The following is a 26,987-nucleotide window of genomic DNA, read 5'->3' as shown; positions in this document are numbered from 1 at the left end:
TACTGTCCTCTCTGCTACTGTTCTCCTTTCGCCTTATTTTTTTCAGAATAATTCAACCTAAGGCCAACATGTGCCATGGAAAATTTCAGCTTTAACAGTAATGACCTGATGCAATTACAAGCAACTGAAAATCCTTCAATGAAAACATCAACAAAAACCTTAACTGTGAAGTATTTACAAGCTCACCCTATCACAAAAGCCCTCCTGCAGACATATGTACAGCTACACATACTAATTAGGAAAGACTGTAACTGCTTATGTGAACAGCAGAAGAGAACACAACACTCGCAGGTGTTTTACTGACATACACAGATTTTTCACCATCACATGAACACATTGTACCCTCTGAATACCATTTTAAATGTTATCTTGTGATTTTTCAAATTCCTGTTTTATTCCTAAGGACTAAGTTTAGTTGAATGAAAAGAGATCCAAAGAATGCAACGTACATTTGGAAACGAATGCCTTTGTGTGACATACCTCTCTTCTACTGAAACTTCCTTCAGCTGTTGATGTGGTTTTGTCCCTTCCATTTCTCGGATGCTTACTGCATAGATCTTAGTGGTATAGTCAATTGCTTTTTCTCTTGCAACATCACTATCATAACCTTAGAAAAATAAAACATAAAATAAAACAAACTACCCTTGTTTTATAGTGGAAGAGTAGAAAACAAGAAGATCCGCACCAATAAAAGGAAGGAAACAAATCCTAGCAAGCTCTCCCTACACTGAACTTCAGCACATGAAAGTTTCTTGCCCACTTCAAGTTAAACGCCTGCGTGAGTCTCTGTGGAATGAAGACTAAGTTAAAGACGTGTTTTATACAATCCTTTTTACCTCCATCTTCTTCTGCATCTGTGTCTGATTCTTCACTATCAACCAGCTTACTCTCCTGAATGCCCAAAAATTCTCTGGTCCAGATCATCAAAGCTGTATCAGCACCACCTACAGTCAGCAGCACAGAATCATTGTGTAACCACCGAACATTGGTTACCTGTGCACTGTGACCCACATACTTCTTGAATTTTGCATGTTGGCCCTGTAGCACAAAGAATTCGCGTATTAGCAGTCTGACATATCGCCAACAGCGTCTTCCTCAATTCCTTTTCTTGCGCAGTTTCTAATCACAGAAATAAATACACTTATTACCTTCACTGGATATGAAAAAAGCTTCACAAAACCAAAATCATCTCCTGTAGCTAACAGCGTTCCGTCTTTTGTAAGACTAGCTGCATTTACAACGGTGACATCACTGTGCATGGGCCAAATTCCTTCACAAGTAGGACCGAGAACACATGTCCAGGTGTCCCACTCAATCTTCTCTATCTGCAATCAAAACGTTCCCAAAAGAAGTCATCTTAATACATACCAAATACACACTGGCTTCATGCGTATTTTTCTATGTTTGATATTAACTTTTATGGGTTTTGCATTTTTACAAACTGTTCACTGTTTCCAGCCTGTTAATGCAAATTGCATATGTTCATCAAAAGGCTTAGAACTTTAAACATTCCCACTTTCCCAAGGTAGAGGATGATTTGGATACAAATCTCCTTAAAGATTTCTGAGGTGCTAAACACTGGCAATTTTGTAGAAGAATTATGTGTCACAAATAATCACCGTCATTAAAAGCCAGGTCATACTGTTTAAAGATGGTTTATAACCTGTATGCACACTGATTACACAGAAAACAGGTGATTGTTCAGGAAAGGGGATTATGGGAAATGACTGCTATTCAACAAACAACAATAAATTTAGAGATACAAACAGAAACTTGCAAGTTCTACCATTTACGAATGCTAGGAAAGACACTATGCAGGATTATTAAATAATTTTAATTCTAACCGCTGTAAATATAGTACTTTAAAAGGAAAAAATATATCCTTTGAAGACAAAATATGCTATTTTTCAACAGTCCAGAAAAAATAACTTTCACAGTAAAAAATCCAGTAAGCATAATTCGTACCTCAGCAATTCTTATAATATGCCTTTTCCCCCTTGGTGCTTCAAAAAATAGTTGTTCTTTGGCACCAGAATTGACTTGCAATAACTTTCCTGGATACGAAATAAGAGTTTATTATGAATCTTATTCATTATTATGAATATTATGAACTCTCTTTTGATTGAGTGAAGAGATTTATGGGGGTAAGCTAAGAAATTATCCTCCAGAGAGTTATTCATAGCAAAAGTAAAACAGATGCTTAGAAGCACTCTCGTAAGAATCCTATACTCCTGATTCACTGCAGCAGTAACATTTTAAACACCATCCAAGCAAATCCCTTTCTTCTGACAGGAAGTAATTTGCCTGTGTTGTCATTGTCATGAGGATGGAAAGTAAAAAAAAATAAATACGTACGCTATTAAGTTTTCATAACAATTTTGCAATACAGCTCTGCCAAAAGTTAAAACCACTGTAAACTTCTGTCTATTTTGTGTTGCCTAACTGGCATATAGTCCAGCTACACACCAAACTGTCCTTGAATCTGAAGTTTACCATGCCCATACAAATACTTGTGACATTATGAAGATAATCCTGTATTCAACTGATAGTATATTAGCAGGTATTTGGGCATGAAGTAGCAAAAAATTATTTCAAATTCAGTTTTACAATAGTTCTGATGTAAGAAAATTAAATACATTTTCTGAATTTTTCAAATTATAACAACTATACTAGTGTAAGAAATCCCGTGGGGATTTATTATCATTAAAAGCAGTTCTGCAATACCTAATCTGCATGACTACTGGGGAAAACACCCTTTTACTGAGAAACACTGGATCAGATTATCAACTGATACCAAGTAGTGCAGTTCCAGCGTTGCTGTATTGTGACTGGGCATCTTGCCCTTTGTCACATGAGCTACGTTCAGTCTGTGGGAATCACTGACACCAACAAGTGCAATATGGGACTCTAGCAGTATTGGGCCTTTCCTACTGGACCTCTATAAACCAGGTTATACAATTCAGTACATTCATCCTTTACAAGTTCGGTTAGAGCTTCCAATAAATACCATTAAGGACACAAAGAATTTTCTGTTTTCGTATACTTCCTATCTCCGCACCTAAGCCATCCAAGAACTGGCTACTACAGATAGTACAGGTAGTAGCAGGCAAATGGCTGTTGTGATGTTTCCAAGTGCCAGCAGTCAGAGCATCAGGCTGTCAGCAGGCGCACGGTGCCAGCCCAGCGGCAGCATGGCTTACTGGCTCACCAACGGCACCACACCTGACCGGGTTCCAGAGGAAGCTCAGCTCCTGCTGCTGTCCCTGAGCTCGCACCAGGGTTTGGGACTAGCACAGCAGGGGAGGCGGGGCTCAGACACACAGGTGGTTCCACACAGAATCATACTGGCTCTGGGAAGGCTTATTTACACAAGCTAATTATCGATCCCCTAGACTTAATTAGTTGTGACAATAAGGCTCTCTAACTTCATTGCAGGGATTGCCACATAATGCTCAGCAAAGAAGAAAGGAAATTGGACATAAAAGGTGGAAAAGTGTGCCACACACTATGAAACTATAAAAAGAACAGGGCAAAGAAAAGCAATATTATGTCCATAAATAACATTCTGGTCATATGTTGTCAGCAGTGAAGTACCACGTACTCTGCTACAGATGCTACAAGCGAGGATGAATTCCACCAACAAATGTACCCGTATGATGTACCACTGAACCCATATGGTGCTCGATGTTGAAAAATCATTTGCATTAGTAGTTACAGTTTATCTTAGTAACCGTACGAGAACAGTTTACTGATACTCTGTTTTACAGGCATTTTAGATCTGTAGCTCTGGTGAAACATTTTACCTCTTGAGTCCCAGTCAATGTGTGTGATATAGCTAGATGCACCTTTACAAATGCCAACTCTTTTGCTGGTAAGTACATTGTAAATATCTACAAAATTATCATGGGAAGCCACAGCCAGGTACTTTCCTGATTCTGTAAAGAAGAGACACTGAGGTTATTAAAGGGGTACATGTTACAATTACTATTGTTATGCATTTTTGCTACTGTAGTGCATCCAAATGCTCCAGTTGGGGGGGGCCCTCATTATACTAGGCTGCATACAGCCGTACAGAACTGTAAAAGGTTTAAAAGCATGGAGCACATATAAAGCCAGTCTACCTTCTGAACATTCAATCTTTCAGCTAGAGGAGAAAAACAAACTCCAAGATAAACACTGCCTTTTCACCTTATCAGCTGATTATACCTCGTGAAAACTTTATATCAGAGATCATTTCCTTTCTGTGGTGAAAAGAGACCATGTCTTCAACAGTGTCAGCGTTTACCACCAGAAAACTCCCATCATTCAGCCCTACAGCCAAGGCTTTCCCATCCGGAGAAAAGGCACAGCATCGTCCACCTACAAAAGGATATGGAAAGAGTATCTTCAGGTTTACAAATCTGGGACTGAGGAAACCATCAATAAACTCCAACTGAAAGGGGTTTACATCAAGTATATACTTTTAAAATAGATTTGTTATTTATTAGAACAAATACATGATAGGATGGCTATGATTAATGTTTTGCTAATGTTTCACTCTGTATAGGCTGTTCTTGAGTTGACAATGGTGATTTAATCAGTCTTGGGATGGGTTTAGGTGCTAATGCCACCTTCCAACTATGTTCTAAACACACCAATGAAAGAAAGAAAATTTTAAAAACCAACCAAAACATACAAAAATGATACCCAGATGGAAAATTCAAAGACTCATTATGGGCAGCATAACTACATGTCTTTCAGGAATACTACACTTGAAAGCTTCTTCATTATATGACGGAATAATGGTTGCTTTCAGGTGGAGCACATTCAAAACAGATGTACTACACTTCCTCCACTTACTTTTTGCCTCAACATTATTTCTGACCATAATCTGTCATACAGCTATCCTCATCCGTCCCTGAGTTCACCTCTCCAAAACATTTGACTGTTTTCCCTCAGCCAGAGTTCCTGTGCTCTGGACCTGTCACTGAAAATGAAGCAAGTTGAATTTACACCATAAAATTTCCTGAAGGATATCAGTAAATAAACAAAATAAGAATAAATTCGAGAAGGCAGCATTTCAACATAGCTCATCTGATTTTATACAGAGGAGAGGGCAGGGAAACTGTTTGTTTTCAGAGAAGTTGGTATAACATGTAAAGTTCATATGGCCACTGAAAGCTGATTGTACTTAACATGCAGAAAATTTTAGATTTGTCTTTATAAGGAAACTTCTTTATGTCAGCAACAAATATGCCGGCCTTAACTATTCTTAGGAAGGAAAATGATTCTGAAGTGAACTCATTCCCCTTGGAATCAGAGGGAAGAGACTAAAGTTCATTTTATTATTATTCATTACAACGAATTCTAATCCTTTTTCTTTCTACCCTTTTCATTGACCTGACACATGCCAAAGAATATCTACTTCCTGTGCTTCCAATTTCTTAATGACTGTGTCCTCTTCCTACCTAATTAATGCCTGTGATGTGCACCAAAATCAAAGATGGAACCGTTACAGAAACAGAATAATGTCATTACTATCCCAGTGCGTGGCCAAATCAGAATCACCTTTTTTCAGCTTCCTCACTGCCAGCATGCGGTGCTGGGATGAAAGTTCCCAGATTCGAAGCGTTTTATCATCACTCACTGTTGCACAGACAGGCAGGAGAGGATGAGCTGCCAAGCCCCAGACTTCTCCTTCCATATGTCCCTAAAGGAAATAATTTAATATAAGAGAAAAGAATGCATTTGGGCTTATGTAATAATGTTCTAGCACTTGCCCCGTCTCCTTTCACAAGTCTCAGGCAAGAAGGCTTTCACCATCTCCTCTCAAAAATTTTCCACATTCAGAGAGACCCGAACGTCTGGTCTATTTCCTCTGATAACCATCTAAAATGTAGTCTTCTACAGTCTCCTGCACTACCACTAGCTGTAATTCCTGTTCTTCCAATGCTCTCTCTTCCAGACTCGAACAGGAAATAGTAATGCCCCAAACAGGACTTTACCCAAAATCTTAATATGGGGCTAATCTGTCTTCAAGGTTTTTGTGATTTTTTAGATACTAGAGAACTTGTTTGCCCAACATACACATACTTAGTTCTTTTACTCTTTCCTCAGAACTCAGTTTTCAAACTTTTAAAATCACTCTTCCTGGTTTTTTTTTAGATTTCCTTCAACTTGCACACAGTTTACTAGCACTGCATTTCAAGGTTAAATCATTTCTTACTATTCTCAATCTGGATTTCAGTTTGGTAACTGGCATTTTTGTTGAGATGGAAAAACACCATTAAAAGGAAAAGGGGAGGAACTGTCATGACATCTTGATTACAGCTTATGTTTCTTCTATTTTGGCTCAAGTTGATGCATGCAGGCATGTAATTTAAGCTGGATGGCAACTATAACAATTCTCTTTATCAGAAAACTCACAACAAGAGGATAATTTTAAGGTGATTTTACTGTCTTGCAACCTTACTATTCCTGTGAAGAGAACTATACAAGGATAAGCTTGCAAATCCAAACTAGTGAATGAGTTAAATAATTTATGAAATACAAATTCGCACATTTCGGTTAGTAAGGCTGTGGTGCAGGCAATACCAAATTGAAAGATTACTTTATGTGATCAGAAATAACTGGAAATAATAAGAGCAAAGAAATAATGTTTTTGTAAAACACAAAGTTAATTTAGTCAATTATAGAAAACAAAAAGCAGAAACTTGACAAACGATAACTCACTAAATGATATATACCATTTTCTACATATAGACATTAGGGTTATTCAAGACACCAAACCTAAGCAACATCAAATATGTCAGTGGACATATATATAAAAACTTTTTAACCAAACTTTGCAAAATATCTCACAAAAAGAGGTCTCTATGCTTTTCAACACGTGCAATGACAACTGTGTGCCACTGTAGAAAGCGGTCATAACTCTAAAACCATTTTTCACGAATTAAAGCATAAGATCCTTCAGAATACGCTATAGTATTTCAGTAAAAGCAAATAAATGGAACCACACTGTCAAATAAATTGCGTGAGCTCTACTCTTCATTTTTCATTTTTATGTTGGGTCCTAAACTGTCTAAAAAATGCATAAAGGGTCTCATCAGCCTTTGAACTTAACGGACTGTTTGTTTTACCTTCAGTGAATCTCGAAGTCATTTACATCAGAAAGCATCAACTTCTGCCTGAGCAAGGAAAGCAACGGTGGCCAAGAGGGTTAATGAAAACAGAAGGAAAATGACTGGGAAGACCTTGTAACATCCTGTATTTCTACAGGGAATATTTTGATATGGAAGATCCATACAGTACCTGAACAAGTAGAGTCATGGGGCCACTTTTATCAATTTCCAGTATCTCCCCATTTTTAGTTCCTACTAGTATATGCCCATGTCCTAGACTGATGGCTCGAATAGAGGGATTGTCTTCTAAAAGTAAACCTGAAGAATACAGAGATATTAATCCTAGATTTTTATTATGAAATCAAAAAGAGCCTCATTATCACCTATAGTTCATACAGTTTATATAATCTGTAATTAAAATCTGTTTAAAAAATGAGACACACTTGCCTGATCAAACTACTAGATAATCCCTGGATTTTAATTAATAGTTCAAAGGAGGGGAGCTTGTGCTAGTCTGTATTGTGGCAATCTAAAGACTGATATTTTACTGCTTTAACAGAGACAGTATTTATAAGGGGTTCAGATGTTCCAGCAACGTGGATTCTGTGATTATCCACGAATATCACTTCACAGACGTCCACAGTGATGCCTGGGGAAGTACAATTCCACGGGTCTTTCCAACGCAGAGGGACCCTGGTCTCACTACATGAAATTTGGCCAGTTGAGGAAGCCAGCTGCTAAACAGAACAGATCTCGGAACAGCCAGAGTCACAGGCCTGTGACATTTCCTCTGAAAACCATTTCTTCAGTGAAAACAAAGCCAAATGTCACGGAATAGAGGAAGAAATAGCAGAGCAAACTATAAATGGCAAAGAGTGTGTGAAATACAACTTATATCAATCAAACCAGAGAATTCCAGCCCAGAGCAGTAAGTAGTATATTACTGTTTCCTTGGCGTTCTGGTAAGATTTGACACCTATTACTGCCATTTTACCAGCCTTCGAGCATAAAGTCCTTACTAAAACACACTGAAAAAATCGTACCTTTAGAACTAGCAGATAGTGCTGCTCTTTTAATAGCGTACGTCTTCAGACATCTTTCAAACATATCATCCCAAAGTGCCACAATTCCATCTTTTCCACCAGTTACAAATCCCTGTAGGATCATAGGATGAAAACATACACCATGTCACCACTTATATGTTACTATTTAAAAAGACATGTTCAAAGGGAGTATAAATTCTCCCCTGCATTTTATTCATGTGTCCAATTAAAAATTCTGGAGCCTATACCTATGAACTAAAAATATAAGGGGAGAAGATTTAGAGAATTGCTTTTCTGGGGTTATAAAGACCTATAACCATGCAGAGTACATACTGTTGTACATACTAATGCTGGACCATAACATTTTTCTGCATGTGGAAAAAAACTATGGACAAAGATGTGCTTCATCCTTGGAAGAGGCAGCAGTTGGTAACAACAGCTTCTCAAGTTATTCCAAATTCAGTGGACCTGACAGATGCTTCAGACGGAGTTCTAATAATGCACAAGGACAAATTCTCTGATTAATTCCCTTGGTAGATTCTCTTTATCTGTGCCAAGTGAGTGCAAAACAGCATAAACAACTAACCAAAAAAAAGGTCACTGAAGAGGATGTTTAGAAGATAAAAGAGTGCCAAGATCAAATAGGAAAATTGATGGAAAAGCTACAAACAATCAATTTGGGCCAGAAGGGACTGAGCCACAGGGATCTTAACTGACCTTGATATATAAAACTGTTAACAGGTAATATCCTTCTTCTCATACTGTACTTTTAAAGTTGAAACTATAATCTCAAAAAGAATATTCCATTACCAACATCTTCAAACTGTCAGTGGATTTCAAGTGGCAAAACTTTGCCCCAACCTCATTTACGTGATGTCAATATCTTTTGCCATATGTTCTTTTACAATTTTATTGATGTAACTGAAGGAAAATACTTTTGGTATCTGGAATAATTAACTCAGAGAAACAAAACCTTTGTATGTCTGAAGTCTTGCTTGCTTAAGATAAAGTGATAATATTAATAAAACTTTCATGTTTCCTATTTTGGAAACTGATAATGCAAAAATATTTTTGGATCAGGTCGAAGAGGCAATGAATGTTACCTGTTACTCTCCTGTGGTTTGCAAATATGAAAATGACATGCATGAGCAGAGTGAGAAATAAATTCTGCATATTTAGAGGTCAGAAAGCTATTGGTCCAGTAAGGAGCACATATTATGTGGTGCTTACAAATATAACACCTATTAAATAGCAGAACCCATTAATATTGGTTTTGTGATTTTAATCGCATTCACACTCATCCAGTACAACTTGTTTTCTGTTACTGTTTTGTTGATTGAAGCACCTTCAATGGTAGTGCAGTGCAGAACAATGTATTGCTTCGATACACATGCACAAAGCCTGAGTAACTTCATTGCAAGGTATGTTAGTTATACACTTCTAAAATCCAGTCCTGCAACAAAAATAATAGAGATGAAGGGATCATGTAGGAGGATAAATACCTTATCCAATGCATGCATGGCAAACACAGGTCCGTCGTGGGCTTTCACTGTCTTAAGCAACAGAGTATCCTTCCAGATATAAATGTCTCCAGTAGCAGCACCAGAGAAAACTAGATCTTCTATGCGCCCATATGAAACACTCATCATAGTTTCCAATTTTCCAGTGCTTCCAAATGTTCCTCGTTTTGATGTAAAGCCTCCACCTGCAACATAAACAAGAGGAAGTTGTCCTATAATTCAGTTTGTAGCCATAGTGCTGTAAAGGAAAATGTCTTGACCCTGTCATCTCTTGTCATTGCCTAAGACATAGCAGATAACAGAAATACTGAAAACACAGAGTGTGAGGGAAAAACAGTCTAGTAATGACAGTTTTGAAGCAGTACAGGCTCTATTTTTCAGACTGTTATTTCCAAGCAAACGATAAATTTTGGTGATGAATTGTGTAAAAAGAATTAATACAATGGCTAGCAGAATATTTTTTGCACAGAACAGCCTGCCAAGCCCCTGCCAAGCTTTTTCTCTTTAGAGGTGACCACCACTACACATGAGATATCAGAAGTTTGCATTAGTTGTTCACTGGCAACCTGACAATTTGACAGCAGTTTTGCAGAATAAACAGCAGGACTTGCTCCTGTGTCAGAGAAGCAAATTGCCACAGCCTTACTTTGATTCAGACAGCAAAAAGTAGCCATATGCACCCATGACTTGAGCGCTTATACACAAAAACACACACACAATTACAAAATCATATAGGCAGTGGTGTCCTTGCTTCAAGTCATCACGTATTTCACCAGACTGAGAGTCCTGATTCCACTGAGCAATTCTTAATTCAAAATATACCATTTTTATTGCAAAGAGACTAATCTTGGAGTAACATAGTGCTTAATGCAAATTCCTGTTAATAGAATCTGGCAAGCTGCAATGCAAATCTAATTACTACAAAAATAACCTCAACATAAAAAATGCAGAAAAAAAGACTAATTTTTAACCTGAGAGCACCTGAACCACTTGAGCACTGTAAAGTACAGTACAAGTACAGGAACTTCTTAAAACTATCCAATTTTGAGTTGTCTTGAGTTCTAGTTTTAGATGCCCTTGTGCTGCCTACCTTTGGTGAAGTTTACACACAGAAGATGCTGTCCAAGATCTTTTTACCAAGTACTTATGTAGCGTATATACAATTAAAAGTAATGAAGAACAAAAAAATCCATTCCTGATTAAAAAATATCCTCAATCAGAAACCAACTATGTTGTCTTTCTCAGTTTGACAGAACAGTCTAGACTGACAGCCACTTCACACTCTGAAGTGCTTACTAGTTTGCAGAATCTTATCCCATTTTTAAATAGTGGAAAACACTTTTTCATTTTTCATTATTTAGAAAAGGAAATAAAACTTCTATGTCATATGAAAAATGTATTACCTTTATATCTTGATTCTTGTGATACCATATGATGATTTTTAGCCTAATGGATAAAATATAAATGACTATAACTGAACTTCTACCAAGTATCTGTTTCTTTCTTTCTTTTTTGTTTTGCCCAGGCATGTATTTTAAGGTCCATCCTCAAAGCTATCTTTCCAGCCTGGCACCTCGAAACACGTGCTTCCATCTCTGGGAGTCATCTCTGATGACTGAAAAACTGCTCTGTCTTGAAACTGGGGGGCTGCTGAAGTGGTACATCAGTAGCTGAAGTGCAAACACTACTGGTTTTAGCAGTATGCCAGAGGCACCTAAGGTTCTTAGCTACCAGCTGGCGTTTTCCCAAGAAGGGTCATCACCTGCCTAAGTGAATTACAGGACTGTATGTTTTCTGAGAGCCAAGGATGCTTGCTCAGGAGAAATCCTTAACAGTATGACTTGAGTTAAGGAACAGTTAGCTGGAAATGAGTTCCAAAGAGAAAGGAATATTGTGACTTTTGCGGATTCAGAGGTAGGTTTTCACCCCTTAAGAAAATTGCTTTACAAATAAAACAAATTCTTAAACCAAGAACATGATGTTCCCATGTTAAAGATATACACATTCTCAAATAAATCAAATATAAAATATTGAATACAGTACCGGTTTGCTGCCAAAATTTGATGTGCTTCATCCCAACTGTGACTAGTTTGTCTACATGATGTGGATTACACTTCACTACAAATATTTTATCTTTATGGCCCCTGCAATAAAAATTAAAATTAAAAAACACAAGAAGGGATGACTTAAAATTTCCAACTAAATGGCATTTCATCGTATTGGACTAATCAAACATAGTCTTCAACAACGACAATCTAATCACCATGACTGTCCTACTCCTGGTGCAAATACAACAGTATGGCTCTATAACACTACGAGGATTGGCAGAGCAGTCACAAAGGTTATGTCTACATTATCTCTACCATCAGTACCCTCCCTAACAAAAAGTAGAGCACTGTATTTCTCATCTGCAAGAGTTCAGCCTTGGAAGTCTCACCCACAGAGTTGGCCCCATGTATTTGAGCATACACCATATAAGAATTAGACTACAGAAACCTGGTGAATAAAAATTGCCTCCCACTGAATTTCAGTTCAGTTAAGTCATAATGAAGAAGAGGCAACAAAGTCAGTGCAATTAAGAGAAGGCAAAAAGGGCAACATAAATATTTAAACAGGTAAGAACTCAATAAATATTTAAAATCCTCTGTCCAAGAAAAATGAGGAAGTCTTTAACCTACTGTGCTTCAAGAGGAAAAATAAATTAACAAATTTCAAAATTATAATTTAGGAAACAGTTCATTTAACAGCATATATACCTTCAAATTTAGTTCTCAGGTAATTAAAGTTATTCTTGTTGGAGTATGTCTTTATGGGAATTTGTAAGTTTAAGTTTCACCACTGCAAAAGATATTCCCAGATCCAAAGTAGTAATTACTTCTATTTCAGTGTTTTATAAAATACCAAAAGCAAAAATCACTAGCTTTTCAATATCAATTTTCAGGTGTTGTACTATAATGTCACTTTCATCTCACAAGTTTAGTAGATCTGAAAAGTCACACGGTTCTGACAACCCTCTTGGTTTCAGTATTTTCTTATGGTCCTTTACACCTTTGATACTTTAAGTGCATCTTCTTGCAATCCCTCCTCGTCCTGTTCCTCTGCTCTGCTCTAACAATGCCCAGCCTTTCAGCTCAGGCCCGTTATACTGCTTCTTCTGGAAGCACCTATCACACAGGCAAAATGTACTGCCCTGAGGCCAAAGTCAAACCAGCTGCATCCCGGTGCAGGAGTCCCCTGTGTAGTGACAAGAGTACGTCTGCCTGTGTGATAGGATGAGTAGCACCAACACATGAGATCTGGACTGTACAGCCTATGTTTCCACCCCGATTTCCTGCAACGGTCAGAGCAAAGCACGTATACACGCCTGTGTAGTTTTTGTGTCCCTGTGTTCCAAGGGACTACTGGCATTTGCTCTTACAGAATAAAGGAAAGAGAGCATGACGTTCACGGATTTAGACTGTAAATAAATTTGACAATGCTCCCCTCAGCTCCCTTAGGGATTGCAGTCCACTAATACAGAACACTAGGATCAGAGAGGAGCAGCACTGCATCAGCATGTAAGGCGTGAGAAGCTACTGAAAGGAGCTCAGATGCATTCTGATCCTAACAGCGTACGCTTACTCAGTAACGATTGTAATGAAACGAGGCAGAAGACTGTAGAGCCAAAATAGAGAAACATGCTGTAAAATTTATCTAGTGAGCTATGAAAACAAACACATAAGAGTATATTCTGAACACTGTGACAAGAAAACTGAGCAGTCATGCTGAAAGAAATCATCCCAAGAAGATTAAGCAAAAAGAATATTCACAAAAATAAATATAAAATAACTAAAAAATAAACATAATGAATGTTTGTACATAGTGAATGTACAGTTCATTTCCCAGGTTCATTCCTTTAGCTGAATTCTTCTTGCGGGTCTATATGATTGTAAGGAGATGTCCTTCTATTCTTCTTGTCTGCTAAGGCCACATGAGGCTCGTATCTAAAATTTGGATATAAACTCTCCTGTCTTGGTTTTTGTCTCTCTTTGTATGTCCTATTGTGCTTACCCGAATAGGGAAGTTGCCTTTAGGTACTGCTAAAATATAAACAGTAATTTAAATTATAACTTTTTAGAAGATAAACTATACTTTAATGCTGTGAGGACCCTACGTATTTTCAAAATTATAGATTAGCAATAATAGTAGATACATTGGGTGCACACAGTATTATACAGTGAAAAGAACCCGAGCACTTAATCTTGTATCTCTCACTATGAGCAGGAAGAGACAGGCAGCCATACAGCCCATCGTTATCTTGTTTTTAAAAGCTTAGTAGGTCTCTGTGGGAATATATAAGGTTATTTCTTCATTTGTGAGTCTGAAGCACAATCTGCTGGAGACAGTAAAGCTAGGATTGAAAGCCAATGAAAATGTCACCATTTACAACACAGACAACACTGTTGCTGCAAGTCCTACATCACAAATTGTAAACAGGATTTAAAGTCTTGCTGCTTAAGAAACTGGACGTCCATGACGAAGTATACAGCTAATGTAGATTATGGTACACACACACTTGGATCAAAACATTTACTGATTCAGTAATGGCATACTACTAACAGATAGTGCTGCCAGGAGAAAATCTTATTCTTTCTTCTGGAACGTGTCACCATATAATAGTGATAACAGTGCAATACTTCAAGTAAATTATCTTTCATGGGCTCTTTTTTGCAGTTAGACAATTACAACAATTTCTACCGAGCAGTTTCAGATGTTACATGGTTGCAGACAGCATATGAAACGAACTCCCTGCCTTCCTGGTACGCAAGTCCACGCTTGCATGAATTCTAAACGATTCTAGTACCTTGACCTCAGAGATATGTTTGATTTGCTGGACTGAAACCAGGTTCTCAAACAGTTTGATTCTTCTAACATGTACAACTAGTTTAGTATAAAGAAAATGTTGCAATTCAGTATTTTAGAAGAAAAAAAGCAAACATGTAAACCATAAACCAATCCTCTTCCCAACACTGGTCCCTTCAAGCAATTGCAAAAGCATCTTCACTACAGGGTTAGTAGCTAAGCTTTCTGTTCGTAATTGCAAGAGCAAGTATCTCAGGCAAAGCTGACTCAGAAGGAAGGCAAGAATCAGTAGACCTTGAAAAATCTATTTATATTAGAGGGAACACTTTCTTCTTTTTCAAAAAATGATCTGCATATGTACGCTGATGGAATCTGGCATATCATCTAATGCATAAAGGAAAATATGACATCTCTGATGACTTCCACCATGACTCAGGAAATAAAACTGGGAGAAAATACTAACTTAACGTGAAAGCCACTACCTGAGCTAGAATATCAGTGTAGCTATCCTAACAGAAAGGCTATGGATCTCCTGACAGAAGCAGCTCACAGGATTTCCAGACACTAAACTGTAGATCCCAAGGTTTTTAATATGAATATAATTGCTCTGAAACACCTGTGGATGTTACTATTCAGAAAAATGTAATCGCAGGGCACATTTATAGAGATGTATTCTTACCTGGTTGTCGCTAGCTTTTCGCCTTTTTTCCAATCCCAAAACACAATGGCATGATTATCATCTAGCCCAACAGAAGCCAAACACTTTCCATCAGCTGTACAAAAGCAATAGTTACTGTTAAAGATGCTAAGGCTTTAGCTGAAAATATAACAGGCGATGAACACAACAAATACATTGTAACCTGAAATTCGAATGATCTATTATAAATGAAGCAAAAAAAGGAACTAATACTTTGAGAGATTAGAGTTCAGCTTCACTAACGGTCTTCAGTTCCTGAAGCAGACTGCCCACAGAATTAGACTAACAAACTGAGAAAGACAGTCAACCTGCCCAACCTCTTAAGGTGACTGAAGTCTACACCTGCTAAAGTTTTATCCAGAAGGAGGATGCATATTGCAGTATTTAGCACTAAAATGAATACTTGCTGGGTGATGACACACCAGACTAGAATCCATAGATTTCACAGAGCACTCTCCTAATCTATGACCTAGCCTTCCTCTTCATAACTAACTTTAAATATGGCCTCACCCTTATCAGATAGAACAGGTTGTCTTATAGGTCACAACAAGAGTCTTCTGCCTAACTTTTAACTGGATGATTACAAGTGGGACTATTCTTTTATAGAAGAGGCATTTTTTGACTTCATTATCTTCTATTATGTTTGTAAGTCTGATCTATTTTAGTTTTTTTCTATTTGTATGCCTTATCAAATCATTGATCTTTCCCAAAGGCAGACACAATACATTCCTGTGTGTAAGTATAAGGAAGGTAGGTAGGCTCAAACAAGACAATGAAAATCAATTTCATAAAGTCCAAGTACTCCAAAATCACATTACATTTTTTTTGAAATACTTCTGATCAGATGATGCTTCTCTTCTTTTGCTTGAAATGCTGACAAGAACTATTAGTGTATAATGAAATGGGTGGTTAAAAATTAATAGGCAATGTAATGAAAGTATAAATATGATAGAAAATTGTAAGGCTAGCTATCATGTACTGCAGGAAAGACACAGCAGTAGTGATAATGAGAGGAAGAAAAGCAAGAATAGAGTATCATACATAATTCAAGAGTACCTAGGCATCCTTGCTACGTGTATGAAATAATGACAAACAAGAGCACTGTTAACAAACTTGTAGAGGCAAACCGTCATGAAATTTTGAACATTTAAAAAAACTAAACCATAACTGCTGAAGTATGTAAGAGAATTGAACTTTATAGGTCATAGCAGGAGCTGATTACCTCTTTTTTTTTTTTTTTACCTGAAGAAAAGTTACAAGTGGAGGAAGTAGAGAACTGGTGAGATGGCCAAAAGACTGAATGAAAGGAACGATTTGAGAAGGTTACTTCTTACACAAGCTAACAGATGTTAAGGACTCCATCTTTAAGCATATTTGACTTCAAGAATAGAAAAAGTACCACTGGTATAAATTACTCCATTAGAGCTACTTCAAAGTTCATGAGGCTGAATAGCTCCTCACAGCTAGACTGGACTCATGGTATTTAGTGACCGAGTTCTATGAGAAGCAAGTCAAGAAGGAGAAGGGGAATTGCAGAAAGAGGAAAAGAGTTCAGAGTCGTGTGAAACAGGCCTAGACGAGAGGCGTGTAAGTGAGCAGGAAGGAACAAAGTTGAAAAACTGGACAGGAAACTCAAATTGAGTTTATTTAAAAAAAAAAAAAGGCAAACGGGGAGACATAAAAGGTTAATGGGAAAGGAAAGAAAAGGAGACAGTAAGAACCATTCTGTAATAGTTTTAGTGAGATAAGGTAAATATGCATTATGTAATACTTTTTATATAAGAAAGAGGTGTATTTGTATATTTTGACCACAATAATTATTTTTAGGGGTAACTCAAATCTGTAAATGGAACGTGGTTGACAAAGTTCTATTGGTAAGAATACAATCTAAACTTTATTTACCTGAAACAGGAAGTTTTGTGCATTAACACGGGCTATATACTCTGATTGATATCCAAAATTATAGATGTTAAGTTAGCCACCAGAGGGCACAGCCAAGCACTGCATGAATGCCATTATAATCTTCGAATCACAGTGTCATTAGAATGGTCCTACAACAGTGATCCAGCCCTTTACACTTCCTTCAGTGCTGGCCAATAGCAGATGCTTTACAAAGTGAGTAAGGGCAGAGAGAACTGGTAGTATAGAGTCAGCCGCCAGATCAAGCACAGCCAAAAAAAGGGATCTTTGGAGTTTGGGGTTTGTTTCTTTAAGCTTCAAGTAGTGTGACCCAAATCTAATTTAGAAGATCTATTATGAACACTATGAGAACTCCCTACAAAGTAGACCCAACGCAGCACTCTGATCCTGTGGTGAAGTCTGTATTTGCACAACTGCCTGCTCCTCTCTTGCCAAGAATCTTGACTAAAGCCCATCAGGAATGCAATATGGGCGTTCTCAGGATCAGGTCCTAAAGCAATGCTGTAATGATGCCAGTGGTAGCTACTTGTTAAAAGAGCTTTAATACTTTTGTATATATTTATGTCTGCAGAATATGTGGCAAGCTTATTCTTTATTACTATCTATACAGCAACCTAGGTTTTGCTAAAATGTAAACTGCAAGGTAATCTCTAAATATATGAACATTTGTTCAACTAGGGATCTTAATAAGAAGTTTTTTAACATCTATGCACACTAGGTCAATTAGATCCTCCTTATCCATTTTCTCTTCTTCTGGTACCATATCGACTTTCAGAGCTAAGTTACACACCACACTGGATCAGTAATTTCACATTTGAATTCCAGCTCTTGGATGAACACCAATGCTCCTCTTCTGATAATGGAATATGACCCAGTTCCACAGACTTATCTTTGCGGAAGTAAAACTTCTTTCGCATAGCCTTGTCTCATAAATGTGATCTATGTCCCAATGAGTTCTTACCACATTTCTAGAGAGGAGGATATGAAATAAATTATGTTTAACTGAAAAAAAATCAGAGTTAAGAAAAGGATAGTTCAGCTAGAGTAATTATTTTTTTTTAATAGAAAAAGGGAGAACGGATTTGTAAGTACTTCATAAAGACACAAAGGCATCTAAGTCAACACTGTAAGGATTATGTTGTTCAGTGCTGAATACAGGAATTACCCTTTGATAACTGAGACAATTTAGGTCGTACATCTCAGAACGACAAGTAGGAGAAACAAGCAGACAACTGTTCATCATATTTACTTCTTCTGTAAACTCACTGAAAAATGTGGGAGGTGTTAGCAAATTTGAAGAATTGTATAAGCCTACAGATCACATTTCCAACTTCTTTATATACTCCAGGTCACCATTCTGCCATTAATGGTGACCTGACACTTCAAGTCACCATTAATAAAATTAAATTGTTATACCACCATGTAGACAGCCACCAGAGGCCTAGCTGTAATGCTCGGTATTATGTATCAGACATCAAAAAAATCAATTATTGATCAACTGAGAAAATGCCCATTACTGACTTAACTACACACACTATTGTTATCAAAACTGTCAGCACACTTTCATCTAAAATTTGTATTGGTTGTAAACCTGACTACCTATTCAAATTAAGTTTTCATCATAAGGATTGCCTTTTAATTAATTGTTTAGATAAATGTAGGTTGTGGCGTACCTGAAAAATCCAGTGCACACACTCCTCTTTGATGCTGGCCTTTGAGCAATGATAAACATTTCAGTGTCTGCGTGTCCCAAACATGGATAGCAGCATCTCTTCCAACCTAAACCAGAGGGTTAACTGGAACATCTGCTCACAGCAGTTCAAAGCACACCAATATCACTAATTAGCACTATCATATCTTCAAAACACTCCAGAGGTAACTACTTTTCCACTTGCCCTATCTTATCTTTTTCTAGATCTATTTTCTCTTTTAGAGAAATAACAGCACAGATTCTCTAAAATACCAGTATTCAGTATAACATTAATAATGTACTTTACCATGATACATGAATATATATGAATATACTGAGTATATCATATTCAGTACCAGGTATCAGTAGAGTGCCCAACATAAAATAGCCTTTATCTGAGTAGGGCTTTTGAAGGCTACTACAGTACAAAAATACTGAGACTGACTAATGAAATACCAAAACCTCCTAGAATGTAGATAAAATACAGCATTTCACAGATGAAAGCAGAGGTTCAAAGTGAATGTAAGATGTTTTGCAAGACCACAGCATAAGACTGGCAGTTCTTCTGTTACATAGAAATGATTTAATAATCACCTCAAATAGTTTCCAGTCCAGTATTCCCCAACAGTCTGGCAGGGATATAGGAAACAATACACTTGCCCATATTTAGGAGGAAACACTCCACTGAAGGACAGAGAACCACATTTTTTCTAATTATATACTGTGAAGGGAATTTATTTCCATGTTTTACTGAGATTATCACTTCTAAATACCCACCTGTCCAGTAGCAACATAGTCTTTCACTGGGTGAATGCTTAGGCTGAGGATGTCATCATCATGGCCAAGATACAGCCTCTGAGTGTGCTGCTGCCTATTATATACCACAGCCACAGCAGCAATATGATATACCACTTCTCCAGCTTGTGTGTAGAACAAGTTATTTCGACAGTCATAGCCTCTATAACTGAAGTAAATAAAAAACAAGTTATATTCTGTTTCAAAACTATTCTGGTAGTTTCTGTAACAAATTGTGCAAATAATTTGTGCATTAACCTGAAAAGAGTACAGCTACAGCACCAACGCTAGGTCAAGAATATCACAGCACACAGGCAGCGAGAGACTATTCCCACCGAGAACAGGCATTCATGAATCCTCTCAAGGTTTAACTTTGCACCTAACTCCTAAATTAGTACTGATTTCACAAAAAGAATGTATATTTCACATAGAAGTGCATCCAGATAACTTCTACAGGGAATTGGACTCAAGCAGGAATCCATCAGGCATTTTACAAATCACAGCTAACATGATCAACTTACAGAGAATCTTTGCTCCTGGAAACATAATGTGTAAACTAGTCAGCAGCTAGTTTAAATTGTTATTTTATAAAACGCAATGCTGATTTATTATTTATTATATGGCTACAGTACTGTAACTTCTCTTGTTCCTTAACAAATACAACTGAAAAAAGAAAATCTGTCTGACATTCCTAAAATTACCCACAGTAATAACGAGAAACAAATTAATTGTGGTAGTGGATAAGCACTGAAAAATGCTTTGCTAAATGCTGACATGAATTGATTAACATTGCTAGGATGTTTTAACAATCAGAAAAAACAAGTATTATCTAATATTACTCTACCCGTGTATAAACTGCAACTTTAAACTGTCCTCAGGCGCTCGCTCTCTTTTAAGGAAGGGCACAGAATGGTTTTTCTCTTTACTTTGCTGTTTCAGCTGAGGTAGGTCTTCTTTGTAAACCTGAAGAAAATTGTTAAAGTTAACTGCACATCTCCAGTTTTCTAAATATCTGTATATATGAAAGAAAGTGACTTTAAGTATTACATTTAATATATGTTAATGTGATGTTCAGTAGTTATAACACAGAGTGAGTCACCGTTGCTCCCTACAGAATTCCAGATAATAAATGTTTTCCAGACAGTGAAGTCCCCTGACATGTGAGTGGCCCAGAACATTCGTTTGGAGTAGCAGCATCAGAGTGTAATTTTTCTAGAAGATTCCAGTGTCACTTACTGAAAAGGAATTTAAATATTGACTGGAACTCTTTAAGTGTCTTTTAACTTCATACATGCTTCAGTGTACATACTCAAAGCTGAACATAATTAATTCTATCTAGGGATTACGGTGAAATATACAGTAACCAACAGCACTGAAGTGATTTGCCAATGTGCCCAGAATCCTGAAGTAGAATTACAGCTCTATAAATACACAAAATACTATACATTTAAATCTTTCAGAAATGCTGAAACTCTGTAGAACTGCTAAAGATGTCTGAAGTGTCTTCAAAGCTGTGGCACCAAGTAAAATCCATTATAATGCTGAAATGAAGCTTTAGAGTTTGTTTTCTGCACCTATGTTTCCTGGACTTTGCAAAGGGACAGTGAAATTGCCATTCCCACAGAAGTCTACCTGACTGCAAAGATGGAACACTGGATTTTTACAAGAATGGTGTTCATATAACGAGCCGAGATTTTGAAATGGTGGGCAAACAGAGCCTTAACATATTGTGTCTGTCACTCATATGTATTGTACTTTATCCTGAGTGTTCTCATCCATTTATTTACTGTGGCTCCTCAGTGAAGGCTACCAATGAAACAGAATATAGGATCATCATTTTCTAACGCATCTCAAAATCTAGAATCCTCTATACTGTTTCTTCCATAACATTAAAAAAACCCCACCAAACCCAAACCCAATTCTCAAGATAAGATTAATGTTTTTGTTTCCACGTGCTTTTGAAAATTATTTCCTTTAACAAAACGTGAAGTGCAGCTTATGCTTGGGGTTGTCTCACACTTCCCATATAAGATTCTATTTTAAGTTGCTTCTAGTTTTTTCATGCATTAACCTGCCTGGAATATTGCTGTTTAACTGCCTACAACTGTTTTTTCACTTTTAGTTTTTAAACCCAGGCATCCTTTTTGACACATAGACAGAGTGGAGGAGGAAGCTGTCTAATCTGAATACAGATGGAAAATCAGGAGAAGGAGAGAAGGAGGAAGACGGGACAAGCACTCCAGTGAGACTTGGAGTAAAGGAGAGGGGAGGGAGAAAATTTGACAAAACCTCTGTATCATTTGGCAAACACAATCAATCTCTGTAATACAGAGGTAAAATAAGATGCTGTCAGAAGGACCGATGTAATTTATTGCAGAATCTAGAAAGCGAGGTGAAAAGACAAAGGATGGTCCTTGGCTAAAGCATGGAACATTAGAGGCGATCCTTCCACAGTGAAGAAAGCAGCTCTGTATCAGCCATTAAATGACTCAAACCAACTTGAACCAAGCTTACTGGGTATTTTTCACGCCTAGTACAAGTTGCCAGTTCTGCTCTGAAGAAGTTCTGACCTTTCACCGCTGCAACTGACAAGGTAACAAGTAATATTCTATTCACAATGACAACAGCTCCTGAAAATCAGGTCTCAGGTATTTTTAAATAGAAGTGAAAGTCAGAAGTCAGATAGCAGAATTTGATGTTAATGTTTCCTTTCCTTCAAACCCAGGATAAGAGAGCCCTTCCACGTGACTCAGTATCATGAATGGAATGCAAAGAACCACAAGGAAAATAATTCTTTCTTCACAGACATGTTCGAGCAGTGTGCAAGAAAGCTGGCCATGGAACAGCCTGATGAATGAAAAAAGAGCTAATAGTTTCTCGTTAGGTAAGAACTAAATATCCCACACACCAAGTGAAGTAGAAGTCCTGCAGAAAAGTGTAATCATAATCCATGCACCTAAAAAGGGCAAAACTACATTTTATTATGGAATTTTCTAAATTTCATGTGACTTTGTGACTTGAATGATGTTCTCTAATATAGTAGTGCGAGTGCAAATTGTTACGATGCAGGTTGGGTGAAATCTCACATCAGGGAGCAGCAAGGTAAAGCTGCTTTGTGAAAGAGGAGCCAAGAGCTGAGCACGGTAACAAGGCCCAGAGAGTGCCCTCACAGAGAGGGGTGCAGTCCCACCGTGCCCACGTGACAAGAGCACAGCAGATCTGGTGACTGTAACTGCGCTCAGGCAACGGTCCTGATCATCAGGCACGCCCATAGTGACAAAGCATGAATCAACACTGAAAGATCAGGTTAAAGAGTGGAATGGCGTACTACCATTCCTGAAAAAAATCAATGCAGTAAAGAACACTTATTTGTTTTCTTCTTGCATGGAACCAACCTATCTTAATTTATCTCAGAACATAGATGTACCGAAAATAGAAAAAAACCTAAGCCTATTAAGTGATTATTAAAGACCAGTTTTGCTTGGTTCCCATAAACTAGGGCAATTTTAATTCTAAGACATTGTTGTCCTTGGCAATAAAAAAGAATCTTGTCACAAATAAATGCATTATACAGGCTTCACACTCATTAAGAGAGTATTCTGCTTTGAATGTGCAAAAGTCATACAACAACTCCATGAGCCATATTCTACAAATTGGGATTCTAAATTTGATAGGACCGAAAAGTCTTCTCTAAAACCTATCATGGGAATGGGAATAGCAATAGGGTCTCACAAAATCTTGTTTAATTTTGTGCTTTTTAAGATATATTCTTTATTCTAACATATAGTAGTATAAACACTAATGTTTTTTCTCCAAACCCTTTTAAATTGTCATCTCCAGCTAAAGTAAACTGTGTTTTTATGTATATTGCTTGCATAAACAGCTGAATACTGTCAAAATAACCTTCTTAAAGCAGTCTGATGAATTAGCTGCAAACTTCTTTTACTTATCTTTACTAAATAGTCACAATAAATTGTCAGATAATTGGCAAAGTGTGTTAATTTTTACTCACCTGGCGATCATAGTTGATTTGAGCTTCCTGCTCAATGTCAGAATCTAACTCTGGCACATCAGATAAATCTGAATCTGATTCTTCACTGTAGGAATCAACGCCACCCTCTGCATAAAAAAAACCCAAGCAACATATTGAACACATCTAATCACAGGGAAATAAAATGTGATGTTTTTATATAATTTAGCTTATGTGCAAAGCAGTATTCAAGAACTTGTAAAAATCACAAGGGCTGACTGAATGTGCCAGCTTTCATCTCTGTTTCTCCTGTTTCAATGCCTGGGGCAGGAAGGTGGCGGGCGGAAGTAGAATAACTGACTAGTTACTGGTACATTTCCATCATCTGAGAGAATATGGTTATCTTAACAGGCTTTGGAGTGAAAACATACAGAAACGGTAAATAAAAACATTCAGTCTGATCACTGTGTTTAAAGAGATTTGCTCTAACGCAGGCATTTACCAAATTGTGCAGGTACGGAGTGAATTTTGCCCTTTTGCTGAAGGGAATCCAATCTTCAGCAAGTGCCACTATGTAGTTCATATGGCTTTTGTACAATATTGCACACATCATGGATAACAAGAAAACAATTCTAAAGTACAGCTATCATGCATATATGTGAATTTGCACTGAAAAGAAAATTAAACAATTCCACTTGTCTAGTCAGGCTTCTGAATGCAAGTTAGATGGCTCATTTTGAAAATCCAGTTTGATCTAGTCATCTCCCTCTAAATATCTTTTTTCGTACTCTTTGACAAATACTACTCATGTATTCCTAAACATACCACACAGCAGACTGCAGAAGAGTTTTTAACACACCTTGCCTAAAACAAACAGCTGTTGATGAAAAGTAAAATGTCCCAAACATGCTGAGTATATGTAATTCCAGGGAATTATAATAAAAATATTCTATGCTAATTCAATAAAAGCTTTTCCAACAGTGCTTCATTCTCTGTTGATTTTATTTAATAAATAATTAAGAAGAGATCATTTTTACCTTGCGGAGATGTTTCAAGGACACCGTTTGTTATCCCTTCTGGAATAAATCGCCACTGAAAAACAGAGTGATCAGCACCTCCTGTACTTAAAACCCACTGAAAATCATGGGACCAGCGGACATTGGTTACATGTGCTGAATGGCCAACGTATTTTCTAAATTTGGCTCCTAAAAATCAAAAACAGAACTCTTAGTGAGAAGAAAAAAAAGTAAGATTGTAGCCAACCAGTGAAGGTATCAGTTGCCCTCTGGGCTCAAACCACAACACCAATCAAGTTCGGCTTTTAATGGGAACACAGTTTAAACACTTTTATGAAAACTGAAAACATAAAAATACTTACATGCCTCTTGATATTCTCATACTAATAGTAATTAGAAAATAAAAATAAATGGCATAAAATAGATAGACATAATGGCATAAAATAATGGCATAAAACAGACAGTGAAACCCTACTGAAGTTTCTGAAATTGTTACTGGCATAAATTTGGACAAAATATAGTAGTGCATCTGGTGTTGATACAATTCCGATGTGATATAAAGTCTTGCTGAATTAGTTTCTGAAAATGTAATATCATAATAAACACATGTCAAACTACATGTTCCCAACAGTTCTAAAAACAAGTACATACACACTGGCTGGAAATCACTAGATACGGGGGGCTAAAGTCTCACCTTTATGTCCATTAACACTGATAGGAATTGTGCACACGCTAATTTGAAATATACACAAGAATTCCAAGCCACCATCAGAAAATATACTGATATGGTATCAAAGTAAATATTGCATTCTTCAGAAATAGAAAATACTATCTTACCTTTCTTTAGACATGGAAATCTGAATAATTTAACCAGTCCAAAATCATCTCCGGTCACTAGCACTGAGCTGCTGTAATTTCCATCCACAGAGTTGACATCTGTAATGTTTGTATACTTTGGCCAAATTCCATTCACTTCAGATCCTATCACACAGGTCCATGAGGCCCAGTGAATTCCTTTGATCTCATCTTTGCTAGTTAGATGCTTCCCAGCTGAAAATATGCCAGTGAGTAATCTGTTCAATCATTTGTTTTTCAGTAACCTCCATTTCTTTTCATCACATTTATCTGTGTATTCTTCTTGGGATTAGTCTTTTAGCCTCAATAAATTATAAAGATTCACAATTTTACCTTAAATTAGTATAATCTCACATTCGTGGTATTTGACAACATCACACATCTTACAAGTTCTAATGCAGCTGCACATAAACATGCTAAAAACATACAGAAGTGGAGAACCATTAGATATTTATGTAAGTTCCAGTCAAGAAACTCCACTTGCAGATATACTATTTATATAGTATTTTTGTTATTCTTTCAAATCAACACTGACATTTACTTGTTCATAACATGAGCCACTTGTAAACTTACATGGCATCTTGTAGAACAGTCTCTCTCCTGCACCATCATTGGTTTGCAAGAATTTACTATCCACAGACCAGTCAATATGAGTTATAAAACTAGAAGATTTGTTGCATTCTCCTATTTTTTTGTATCGCTGAGCAACCGCATAGATATCCACCGGGCCATCATTAGAACCCACAGCAAGGTAAGAGCCATCTGGTGAGAATTTCATTTCATGGATTACTTCTTTTCGGTCTTTAATATGAACGACCTCTGTCATGTCTCTGCAAGAACCAACAGTGAAAATGGGAACTGTAAACTTGTGAACATGCAATCCACAAATATGTAAGACAAACACGGAGATAGATACAGTGAATAATTTCTACAGCAAAAAGCGTATTTCACCCCCAAAAAATCCTTTTTTTGGTAAGTTCCTATTGCTTTCATGGGTTAGAAGCAGACTTTTACAGCAAAAGTTAGAAACAACCTAACTTGTCAACAATACTCTTCATTCTATCCACCGAACTTTAGCTGTAAAATAGTTAGCTGTCTAGCCTAAACTAGACCAGACTTAGTTTTTGTTTTAACCTAGGCAATGGAAAAAGAGTTCCATTACCCCGTCTCTCACAAGACCACGCTGAAATGGCCTTTGGAAGATACCCATTTCTCCAGTGGACTCTTTTGGGGAGACAGGCAAACAGTTGAGGTTAGAGGCTAACAATTAGACTGCTAGTTAGATATGATTAATCCCGCGTGCCATGACCTGTTAGCTACAGCTTTGGGGGTTCCAGCACCGCTACAACCCACCAGTGGAAAAACAGAGGAACCACAACTTGCATGTGTCTTTAAAAAAAAAAAAAAAATTAAAAAAAAAAAACCCAAGACAGCTTTACAGTCTAGTTTTCAAAAAAATATTAAATTCTTCCCTATCAAATTATATTTGATATAACCCCCTTCCCTATTAACCAAGGAACCAAAAAGTGCAATGCTACT

At 37.1% G+C, this 26,987-nt stretch overlaps 1 protein-coding gene across 5 annotated transcripts in view; it reads right to left on the bottom strand.

Moving 5' to 3' along the window:
• EML6 (EMAP like 6) overlaps nucleotides 1-26,987 on the bottom strand; it is a 118,812-nt gene that overhangs the window by 28,900 nt on the left and 62,925 nt on the right. For all 5 annotated transcript variants that reach the window (XM_074817073.1, XM_074817071.1, XM_074817072.1 and 2 more), the window contains exons 9-27: nucleotides 26,022-26,278; nucleotides 25,431-25,643; nucleotides 24,615-24,782; nucleotides 23,620-23,726; nucleotides 20,452-20,570; nucleotides 19,590-19,776; nucleotides 18,796-18,901; nucleotides 15,185-15,278; nucleotides 11,707-11,807; nucleotides 9,646-9,848; nucleotides 8,144-8,255; nucleotides 7,291-7,418; nucleotides 5,548-5,689; nucleotides 4,207-4,359; nucleotides 3,804-3,935; nucleotides 1,966-2,054; nucleotides 1,149-1,325; nucleotides 837-1,038; nucleotides 481-607 (exon numbers count right to left, since the gene is read on the bottom strand). In XM_074817073.1, the coding sequence (XP_074673174.1) occupies nucleotides 481-607; nucleotides 837-1,038; nucleotides 1,149-1,325; nucleotides 1,966-2,054; nucleotides 3,804-3,935; nucleotides 4,207-4,359; nucleotides 5,548-5,689; nucleotides 7,291-7,418; nucleotides 8,144-8,255; nucleotides 9,646-9,848; nucleotides 11,707-11,807; nucleotides 15,185-15,278; nucleotides 18,796-18,901; nucleotides 19,590-19,776; nucleotides 20,452-20,570; nucleotides 23,620-23,726; nucleotides 24,615-24,782; nucleotides 25,431-25,643; nucleotides 26,022-26,278 (2,817 nt within the window). The remainder of the gene's footprint in view (nucleotides 1-480; nucleotides 608-836; nucleotides 1,039-1,148; nucleotides 1,326-1,965; nucleotides 2,055-3,803; nucleotides 3,936-4,206; nucleotides 4,360-5,547; nucleotides 5,690-7,290; nucleotides 7,419-8,143; nucleotides 8,256-9,645; nucleotides 9,849-11,706; nucleotides 11,808-15,184; nucleotides 15,279-18,795; nucleotides 18,902-19,589; nucleotides 19,777-20,451; nucleotides 20,571-23,619; nucleotides 23,727-24,614; nucleotides 24,783-25,430; nucleotides 25,644-26,021; nucleotides 26,279-26,987) is intronic.

The sequence above is a fragment of the Strix aluco genome, chromosome 3 (assembly GCF_031877795.1).
Source record: "Strix aluco isolate bStrAlu1 chromosome 3, bStrAlu1.hap1, whole genome shotgun sequence".
Taxonomy (NCBI): domain Eukaryota; kingdom Metazoa; phylum Chordata; class Aves; order Strigiformes; family Strigidae; genus Strix; species Strix aluco.
This window is presented reverse-complemented; position numbering and strand designations above follow the sequence as displayed.